Source organism: Pararge aegeria, chromosome 1, assembly GCF_905163445.1.
Source record: "Pararge aegeria chromosome 1, ilParAegt1.1, whole genome shotgun sequence".
Lineage (NCBI taxonomy): Eukaryota > Metazoa > Arthropoda > Insecta > Lepidoptera > Nymphalidae > Pararge > Pararge aegeria.
The window spans coordinates 382,956-394,394 of NC_053180.1; the positions used below are offsets into that span (position 1 = coordinate 382,956).

At 42.9% G+C, this 11,439-nt stretch overlaps 1 protein-coding gene across 1 annotated transcript in view; it reads left to right on the forward strand.

Moving 5' to 3' along the window:
- Positions 1-10,423, forward strand: part of LOC120623940 (low-density lipoprotein receptor-related protein 1) — an 85,625-nt gene extending 75,202 nt beyond the window's left edge. The window contains exons 57-61 of the mRNA XM_039890266.1: positions 64-123; positions 7,019-7,204; positions 7,266-7,570; positions 7,604-7,672; positions 8,710-10,423. Coding sequence (XP_039746200.1) covers positions 64-123; positions 7,019-7,204; positions 7,266-7,570; positions 7,604-7,672; positions 8,710-8,745 — 656 coding nt within the window. The 3' untranslated portion in view covers positions 8,746-10,423. The remainder of the gene's footprint in view (positions 1-63; positions 124-7,018; positions 7,205-7,265; positions 7,571-7,603; positions 7,673-8,709) is intronic.
- Positions 10,424-11,439: the final 1,016 nt, after the last annotated feature.

Sequence of the window (11,439 nt, forward strand, 5' to 3'; positions counted from 1 at the left end):
ATGAATATTCCACACTCGGGTTGAAACTCGTGGCGCTCCGACCGTGCCGAGCGGAATAATTAGCGGTGAAGTGTTCAGTGCTTTGTGACATAGAAATGGGCCGACGAAGGCGAAGAGATCACCGTGAGTTTAACTGCCTCCTCGTAACATTCATTTGTCGAGTGACTACCTAAATTCAAAGATTATTCCGTCCTTTTTGAATACGATTCAACGTTCAGAGGGTTCCGTAGGGCACAGAATTAGTTCGAATTTAGCGGGTTCCTTCCTATGCGCGCGGCGGGTAGCGAGCTTTTCTCAGAAGAAGAAGAAAAAGAAAAAGTCTTTATTGCACATACAAATATAAAATCAGGTTAACAAAAAAATAAAAAATAAAAACTATACATATGCACAAAGGCGGTCTTATCGCTCAGTTTTCGGAGCGAGCCTAAAAATATCAGAAGCTTATTATCGGGCTTAACAAAAGTAAACCGCAGCGAGGTTGAGGGGTGGCGCAGATAACTTAGGCAGCATCTCGTGGCTAGCGAGCGCTATTTCCGGCGAGCTTTTCGGTGGAGAGGCTTTTGTGATGAACTAAAATCTTACATAATGCCCTGTCGCCGCTGCATACACTGAGCGGTGCACGCTCCGGTTTCCGTTTGCAACATTTTAAAACAAAACTGCAGATGCTTATAATGTACCGACATTACCTGCGGAGATCCAAAGCTTCCCGGCCGCAGCATCAGGTCAAGGTCGCCACACTGGCGCAATATACTGAGGATAACCCAGTCATTGTAACCTCTGGACGCCGCGGCCCAGCTGAGAGAACAAAAGAGCTATCCTGTTTGATCCTCGTACGGTTGAGTAGATATTATTAAATGTAGCTTAGAGCAAAATAATCGCCTCTAAATCGGTTCATCCATCAGCGCTGCGGGTAGGCCGATTACACACACTGACAGACAGAGGCAGAGGCCAATTGTAATACCTACCCCCTTTTTCGGGTATTAAAAGTCGAAACTTCTATCTCGGCGGCGTATTGGTGAGCGCTGTGATCTTTTAAGACCCGGATTCGATCCCCAGCAAGAGAGATTTGAAACTTTATAATTTTTTTTTCATTAGTAAGATGGTTTAATACAACTGCCGTGTCCCTAACATGCCCGTTACCATATTCCTGAATAATTTTGTACCAGCAGGTGATTTTGCACTCTGGGCTAACTTGTAGCGGAATCAAATAAAATGAAAAATGCAGTTTTTTTATATAATTTCCAAATTAGCTTTAAAGCGCGTGTCGCGACCCTTTAAATATTTAAGTCCCTTGTTATTGCCAAAGATAGTCATTACCCTTGAATGCATTTCAATTAGTATCGACCCGCGTCTTAGTCCGTAGTTATACTTAAATTTTTCCCATACAAGCTTTATCTCCTATTTTATACCCTTGAGGGTTGTCTTAGAAAAAACTCTTTTAGAGATATTTTACTTAAACTTGCTGATGCCTGCAATTTCGTTCGCAACTTTTTTGTGTTTTTAAATCCTGTGGGAACCGTTTATTACCTTGGACTAAAAGTATCTTGTCTGCCTCCGAGATTCAAGCTTCTTTATTTGGAAAGGTGTACCTATATATATAATAAGTAACTATAAACAATGTCACATCTTTTTGCAACATGGAACTAGGTATACTAAGCTGCGGGCTGAGGTAAAGTGTAAAGCGTAGGTTATCGCAGCTGGGTCATGGCATATCAAATAAGTAATTGTAAGAGGCAGTGATGACGAAATGACAGACAGTTCAATTAATTAATTCATGTAGTGAAGTGACGCCACGCGGAGTTTCGTGAGTGTTGCCGGCGGTCTCGTATATGTCAAGGTCTGCGGGCAGCGCGCGTCGGTGCGGCCAGAGTACGGCGTGAGGCTTTGACACTGACAGTACTGCGTACAGGCCCCTTCCCCAATAGGAACCAAGGCATTCGAGCGTGCCCCGCCATGCTACTCTAATGCAGTTTCCGATTAGCTCTATTACATGCTATGGATGATAATCAGAACGAACGGGATTGAGACCAATGCGGTTGTGTTGCTTATCAGCAGCAATCGGTTGGTAAGAGCTGCCACAAAGGCCGAGCAGTGTTCAATTTGCGTATAGGAGGCCAGTTCCTGCAAAACAAAAACAAACAGACCTTACAGTTATAGTCTAGACGATCATTCATCCATCATTCGTTCTCGAAATACCTGTTGAAACTAAAGTTTTTTTACTTTAAAGATTATAGACTGTATTTTGGCCTTGCGACGGACGGACTCTGCCGCTGCAGCGAACGTTTCAAAACGTTCCTAACTCTTTTCACTTATCAGTTTGGTGATTGCGGTAACAAACGAACCTAGATTACTCACTAATTAATCTTGTTATCTTGTGAAAGTCTCATTAAAATTGGCCGTTCCGAAGAGTAGTCAGGACAAGCGGGCGGAGCAGAGAACAAATTAAATGCGTGCGTTGAGTTTTGCTGTCAAGCAAGCATACGACAGACACTCGTGTAGCGGTGACTACGGTGAAAGCTCGGCGCGGCGCGGTGTCGCTCTGTCTAGCTAGTGTCGCTGCGGAGTTTCCGCTCGCTGCTCCCGCTTCTTCCGCTCCCACGCTTTCTATGCCGGCGAATGCGATCAAAATCTGTTCAAATGAAAAACAATTGACAAAACTACTAATAAATGTAGCTTGAACAATATGTGCTACAACCAGCTTCCAGTCGCGAATATTTATGCAACAACTGCTAACATGAATTATAAATGTGTTCCCGATATACGAATTGCATCTGCGTAACCCTATCGAGTGTGCAGGCTAGGCGCCATGTTATGTTGTGTGATTGCGTAAACAATGCATATTTATGCGGTCACGGTTGATTTGCTGTAATTTTTTGTCAAGTTCCGCTGTTTGTCTATTAAAATTTATCATCAGATCTGTATATGAAAATAGGACCATTTTTGTACACAAAACCTTTAAAAAAAGTAAAGAAATTTGCTAATCGGTCTATGGCTGGCGGAGTTATGCCATACAAAAAAAAACAAAAGAATTGTTAACATCCTTATTTTTTAAGTCGGCTGAAACTGGGTACACAAGTACAAATTACAAAACTGTATTGTGTAAGAGGTACAAAACATTTCTATAAAGCGATAAAAACTGAACTGAACGAAATATGTGTTCTACCGTAGGCCACAACGTATAATAGAAAAACCCGTGCATCGCACTGCATTACAAAACTTCAGAGCTCCCTCGAGAAAAAAGACTTGGCGGAAAAGCCGCTACGAGGAAAATGCATAAGATAGTCCGTAAACAATAGCCTTAGCTGCTAAGGCTTAAGTACTACTGGTATATCCTTAACATTAAACCCTGAGTTGTGTACGTTATTAACCGACTTCATAAAGGAAAACTTCTTTAGGCGCGACTAAGGAGTAACTCAGATCTGTTTTTTTGGGGGAAGTAACGCTTACGTCAGACGTATGTGTAGTTTCCGCTAATTAAAAATAATAATTTGGATTTGTCGTAAGTATACCTATGTCATATACTCCAAGTTGCTTGACTTAATCGCCAGCTGGTGGCAAGTATCATAATCAATTAGGATTATTTATTTCCAATATTTTCAAACGGATCAATGGTTATTCACCAAAGTGAATAAAAATTCAACTTTTTAAAAGAATATAGTTAAAATTGAAGTTTTTTGAAAATCTCTAAATATACTGGTTTATTTATTACTTTTGTGATAAATTAATTATTAATAAATTTTCTGACGATTGCGACATTCTATAATATTCAATGACAAGGTACATGTGCTGCGTCTTACCAATTCGGCTATCACACACTTTAAATACATGTGCTGATCTAACCTTCAATTTTCTACTCACAATAATTATTCTATTTAAGAAATGAAAATATTTATAAAATGTGAAAGTGATTTAATGAATTTTAAATAGAATATAAAATGAAATGGCGGAGTCCCAGGAACATTTTACTCTCATCAATAAATAATAATAAAAGTATTCAATCGCGCGTAAAGGTGATTCTTTTAGTTTCGAGGGGTTTATTCCTATATATCATTTAAATCTGATATTGAGTTTCGGAAAATGAAATGAATCGTGATTGCTTCTATCGCGTAAATACGCAATCACACAACGTAACTCCGCGCCTGCAGGAACACTTGAAAGGGTTACCAATAAGCGTTCGTGATAAGAAGCCATACCGGTGCAACTGATCACCGAGCATAAGCGCCTGCTCAATTACGTTACGATGATTTCAGCGGTCAGCGCGCGACTGCCGGGAAGAGTGGGCAGTTTGTTTGTTTATAACACCTTGCTGTTGTCCGCGTTTGTTTTTGTTTTTAAAGCATACCGTAGGAACAGTTTATTTGGCAGATGTATGGCATTCAATTCAGGTGTAGTTCTAGAGATATTTCCAAGTTCTTATTATTAAATTGGTTGTAGTTTGTGAGAAGAACTTTTACCCTTAAGTATATGTATATTTAAAAATAACAGTTTTTTTAGGTTTTAGGACTAGGTACACCTAAAGTTAATTTTATGTATTTTACTTATAAATTTCTTCTATATAAATACCCTTGATGATAATATTATTTGTTAGTTATGAATTTTATACGCAAATTTTCTTAAGGATCTCCAATTTGTCTGAAAATAAATTGCAGATTGCAGATCGTGATAGTTTAAATTTCTTTTGGCACAGGAATGGTTAACTTCTGAGAGTAGTGTTTTTTTCTCTTTGTAATATTAGTACAGGCATATACCTACTAACTGTTACCCGCTTTCTTCTTCCGCGTTTATTAGACTCCCGTGGAAACCGTCTGTTTTCCTGGAATAAAAAGGAGCCCATGGCTATCCCTAAAATCAAGTTGATTGGTTACTTATTTAGTGCGTGACTCGCAAACAAACTCACTGTCGCATCTATAACATTAGGAAGTTAGGATTAGGATGGCATTGCACCGCACTGTTGTGCCAGCAGGGTCACAACTTGGCACAAAGGAATGTTGGAAACTAAATTATAAGGCATTTGTTTGGATGGCGCTCTGCGGCGCGGCCCAGTTCAGTGCACATGAAGTGTCTGCGGCGGCGACGCGGCCCCGTCGGCTCTGACCTGCATTTTCCCCGCGATCACCGCGGCCCAGAGGGCTGTGATAAGTGTAATCGCTTTGTCGATAGCGCCGCGGACGGAACGGGTTGGATGCGGTTTTTTATTCGACGGTGCTTACTCGTGATGGTTCGGGCTCGAAGCTGCGATTCATGATTAGGCATCGGGTATCTGCTCCACCGGGTTAGCTGTTTTCAGGGTATTGGGTATTGGGCTCCGCAAACTATGTTTAGATAACTTGCACGGAGCCGCGGTCACGAGTAAGCGTTAAGCTAGCTTGCTTTCGTCCTTGCGTCTTTAGAAATATTTTATTAGTTTTCCGTAACCTAGACAATAGCGAATCCATACTAATTTATAAAAAAAGTTCCACTGTGAACTATTCCCATTCCAACTGACGTCCGCTGTTATTTGAACCAAAGTGTTGTAGTCTGTATGTAAAAATTGTTATCAATTATTTTTTATTTAATAACAGAAAATTAACACTTTATTAAGAGCGCACCACCTTTGACTGCCTCACACTTTACTATACGGTGTCAGTAGCCGAGAGCGAGTCTATGCAAGGCTAGCTGTAAGTACCTAAGCTATGTCCATGGAATGATATATCATCATAGTAAAATTTTTAATGATATCAATACTTTCAGAACATATAATATATTTTAAATTTTGGGTTATCGGAATAGATTATCTGACTCTCTGCATTGAGCATTAGCGATCCTTTTTGTGGCTGGTGTCCTAACGTATCTCCTTACCTAGTAGTGTCCAAGCAACTTTGTATACTTAATAAAAACCAACTGAACGCTGGCCTAATGCCGACCGGTTGTCTCTCACAACGCCGCGGGTTGGATAACGATTATCATTATCGAGTGTCACAGCGCGCTCTCCAAGGCACGAGGGAAGGGCAAAGCCGAAGCTAGAGTCGTGTAACGGTTACCGGCTCGCGCGGCGGCGCCCGGCGGCTACGTTTTACTATCGCATTGCATGTATGAATGAAGGCTTCTTCGGCAGCCCGCAACTCAACGGCGAGGCGGGCTGTAGGATTGTAGTCGAAAGCGGCGCCGATCGAACGCTTATAGTTATGTCGATGGTCTCTTATTGCTGCCACACTTTACCTACAATCCCCGTGTTAATGAGGAAACCTGGATGCCTTTATATTGTTCTCAAAGACGTGTGAAGTTGCGTTAAGGACTCGTAGTCGGCCCTCGACCAGCGTGGCGGACTACTGGCCTATACCCTTTTCTTATAAAGTTTTAAAATAAATTAATGTAAATATCTCATGAATAAATAACAGCTTATAGAAAAATCATGACTTTAACTAAGTTAATGGTTAATGGGTTTTAAATTTCACTTACAATACTTAGTCTTACAAAGGGACTCGGAATAAAACAACTTCTGGCACTCGCACCTTTATTCTTTAATACACTGAACTGATATGAGTTGACAAGTGTAACAAGACTTTGAGGGTTGTATTATGTATCACCATTAATCTAACGCTAGTGCGATATAAAAAGACACAGATCCATCTATCGCAATTGCGAAATCTTACGTATGTCATACCCCGTCGTGCTAGTTGTCGCTTCTTGCGCGATCAGAACCTTTTCCAGTAGCCTTTGCACAAGATTTGAGGAGTCTATTTCGAGTACGGAAATAGTTGAACATCGGAGTAAAATGGATTTATTTGCAGTGTTTTGCTCAAATTTTGCGTTCAATTGCCTTCAATTATTCAGCTCGGGCTTTTGACAGAACGTTTTAAAACAATAATCGGAAGTACAGGATTTGCGACTCTAAAATTGGTCCAGTATATTTCGACGATACAGAGTTTCATACCTGAAATCGACTCCTCGAGGGAGCAACTCTCGACCCGAGTCTACATAAAACATATATACATAAGAGAGTTTCAGCGTCGTGTGAGCAGCAGCCGTGTGTCCGCAGAGTGGGGCTCGTGCGCCGAGTCGTGCGCGCACGGCGGGCGCTGCGTGGCGCGCGCGGGCGCGGGCGGCGCGTGCGCGTGCGCGGGCGGCTGGGGCGGGCCGCGCTGCGCGCACTACCTGGGCCACGACCACGCGTGCCGCGCGCTCGACTGCCGCGCGCCCGCCGTCTGCGTGTGGCGCCCCGCCGGTGAGTGCCGCCGCGCGGGCCGCTCGGGCCGCCGGGGCGCTGCTGACGTGTGTGCTTGCAGCCGAGCCCAGCGCGCCGGGCACGCCGTACTGCGCGTGCGGCGCGGGCGCGTGCGCGGCGCCGGCGCCGGGCGGCGCGGGCGCGGCGTGGGGCGCGGGGCTGCTGGCGCTGCTGGTGCTGCTGGCGGCGCTGCTGGGCGCGCTGCTGGGCGTGCGGCGGCGCCGGCGCGGCTTCGCGCACGCGCGGCTGGCCGAGGGCGCGGCCGAGGCGCTGGAGATCAGCAACCCCATGTACCTGGCCGGCGACGACGGGCCCGAGCGCCGCACGGTGAGTCCGCCTCCCGCGGGGGCCGCCCGCGGCGTGCGCGCGGTTGCACCGCTAATGAGTTATATTTTCCAGAACGGCGGGAGCCACTTCGCGAACCCCATCTACGACAGCATGTACGCGCCGCAGGAGAACCCCACCGAGGTAATCTATCACAAGCTCAGCACCGACATGTAGCCGCCACCCGCGGGCCCCACCGCCACCGTGATCACCACACTGCGATCATAGCAGTTGCCGTTACAGCCTCGTTCCTTATTACTGTAACCTACAATGCGAACTGACGATTTTCCGTGATTTTGCATTGACTGGGAACTCTGTGTGCGCAAGTACGCACACAGAGTTCCCGGTACAGGTACTCGGATAGGTAACGAAGAGAATTAATACAGTTTACATTTGGGGGCCCTCCAGGGCTCCATAAGGCACCGCGATAGTCGCAGTGTGCGGCCACGGGGCGCCCGCAACCAGCGTCATTCATTCCATTGGTATCATTCGCGCAGTAGTTCATTCATTCGTTACGGCACTTGATTTAATTACAAGCCACGATACGAGTAAGTAGTTATGCGGATTTGTTGACCTTAACATGTATCGCTCGCGTACTAATGAGTCGTGAAATCAGTTGCGCCATTGAGGAAAAGCTACATCAAACAACTCTTTAACCGGTTTCCTTCATCCCCTAATACCGATTTCGAATATAAACTGGTCAAAGCGCAGCTGTTATAACTTTGTTTAAATATTCTACAAATAGTATACTGGTTCCGAAGCCCCGTACAGCAGGCATAGTGTACATTCCGGGTTGGACGACGGCTGACGGATCGCCCGCTTTAATAATTGCAACAAAGCGTTGCAGTCGAAGTTAGGAGCGAAATGCAATCACATATTTAACAGAGACGAGACGTTGAACTTTAGAGTCTGTTTTAAAGTTTAGATCGTTCTACTTAGCTTAAACGACCCGAGCCGCGCGAACCGTTTGTTAAATGAATATCAGTAAAACAAATAGTACTACTACAATGCGGAACTTTAGATTAAAGTGTGAGCAAAAATTGCAATACTCGTAAGCAGTAGGTCTGCCGATGGTAATCTGGAGCTGACGGCGCACAGCCGAAGGCTCTGCGGTTGTCAGCGAGCTTGCGCGCGGCGCAGTATGCGTGTCGCGGCGCGAGGTGTAGCGAGCGTGCTTGCAGGAGCAGGCGGCGCTGCTGCACCGCGCCGCGCCGTGAGCCGCCGACGCGGGCGCGACACGGCTGCGACGCGGCCACGACATTGTGTGCTCAAACTGACATGTGCCATACGCTATATTTGTTATTTATGTGTCACTGCACCGAGCCACCTGGACTGGGCCAACTGAGTGAGGGAATCGCCCCGGTCAGCGTTTTGTGCGCGTGATAAGTATGTAATTACATAAACCAGGGAATAAAAATAATTACCATCCAGTTAAAATTCTAAAATGTATGTAGAGGCGAGTGGGCATTCACCATTAGTGTTATCTTCTTGCCACTTACTTCCGGCACTAGTGAGAGTGACGTCACGTCAGCCAGCCGCCTAGTTGGCTCGGGGCTGGTACGAGTACAATAAATGTAACGATACCTATAATTCTTGGGAAATCTTCTAAACACCGGGCCTGTTTCTTTGGGACCTTGAAATTTCACGTGACTTACATTTTCTTTCCCACAAGAGCTGTCCATTGTTATTACAAAATGCAGATAGCAGCGTGTTTAATAACAATGCCACAGAGAGTCAGGGCCACTTCAGATTCAGTGTAATAATTTAATTACCCTATATTCTGCTCAATTTTGTAACTCTAGTTGTGCCAATAATCCATTCCACTTTTCCGTTCAGTTTTATAGCGCATATAGCTCCAGTTAGTCGCACAAATCAGTGTATTTTCGTAGAAAACATTTTCACATTAACACTAAAGACTAACTGTCATTTCTCATTCATTTGTAACAATCATTACTTCTCATCCATTAAGAATGGTTCGAGTGCCAAATAGATATTAAAATATGTTCTGCAGATGTAGTAATAAGTGTAGCAGCAGAGATGTTTCCGCGCTAAGTAATAATGTTATATCGTAACTTTTAATGAACTTCCGAAAACTATATAATAGTATCTCGTTCGGTATATGGAACAGTATATGGAACCGAGCGAGCGGTGGACGCTTTCTTTAGACAAATAGTTGCTCGGCTAGTAATCGCTGCGCCTTTGAAACGATTACTACAATCAATCTAAGAAATGCATGACCAAGTCTAAACTCTCCGCTTGTCGGGTTCCCCACGAAACTGGTTTCGGCCCGAAAAGGTCAGCGTTGGTCGCGCAGCATTAAACGTTTCGTTAACTTAGCACATAGTTAACATAGGTATCCAATGTAGCTATCTTGTGAGACCAGACATTATACTGTAAGTGATTTCCCAAGCCAAGCCACAGAAACACAACCACCCTCCCTCGCTAAGTATGTACCTATGCAGCAAGTATATATGTAGTTTTCTCCCAATATCGATCTAATTTATATTTGAAGGCCAACTTCACTCAATATATACATATATATAAATTTATACTACTACAACTATGGTTTTTACGTTACCCCAAAATCTCAGAGAAAAGCAAACTTACCAGTTATTCCATCGTTGCAAAAGCAGAAGTTCGGGCACATTGCATTGGGACATGCCCTTAGGTCGACAATTCACAAAAACAACTGAAAAACTCCCCATGGCTTGCGCTGATAAGGCCAGTGGAGCCTACAGTTATTAACGTCCCACTGCTGGCAAATGCCATGTTAGCTTACTTGTGAACTCAAACTACTGTCTTATGGGTAGCGCCCACGTTACACTTACTTTTATTAACACAACACAGAAAAAGTTGTTTAATTTTGATGAACATATAATTTGTTTCGAGGGTAACTTGTGGGTAACAAAAACGCATTTGTTTAATATATTTTGTGCCAGACTTCTCTTGGCATATTAACATCCCATCATGGCGTTGTGGTAATGAATGTGTGTTCGTAGGTTTCTAACACCTTTTTCCCCCTTTTATGTCCATTTAAAATCTATACGGCATCCAACGTGGGTTTTAATTTGAAACTTTTATCTGATAATGACATTTTTTTGTGTAATGCTCGGTGCATGTTTGTGTGTTTATTCATTCTATTTCTAAGATATAAATCGAATATTAATGAATAAAATGTGATGTCCTAAATAGGTAGCTAAGTAATTAGTTCTAGATTTTGTAATTGCAACTATGACTTAGTACAATTTTTCTATTATAACTATTACACTGTGTACTTTAAGTAGAACGATGATACGATATTGAGAGTTGCGTTCTAACGTCGAAAAAAAATTGTAAAATAGCGCTATAATTGCCGGTTAGAGAAAATATGTAAAATGAGATTCAATAACTATGGTAACGTTTCTCCACATCTCACAGAGTAGAAGACTATCTTAGACCATAGATCATTGTATTCTAGTAATATCTGTCGATCTCACCAAGTAACCGGCAATTTTCTTGTATAAAAAAAATCGATATACTGTAAAAAACACGTTTCGAGCTAGTTTATACTTTATACATGCATACCATGTATAAACGAAAACAAACAACTTTAAAAACCTGAAACGACGATGATGTTAGCATAAATTAGCATACGAGGTTGAATATCATATCAGAGAATAGCGAGAACATGTTGGAATAGAACTATGATTTAATAATAAAAATACAATTTATAATATAGATTTTTTGTAAACCGAAAAAGAATCTGGTTTGAGTGATGTCTTTAGATACCTTGATGTGAATATCAGTAGTGATTTTCCTCACGGCCAGTTTAGACTATTATATACAGTACAATTCGTGACTTAGTTCCCTTTATTATAATATTACCTTTAGTAAATTAGTAGCTTTTTAATATTTAAAATCCTGTGAATCAA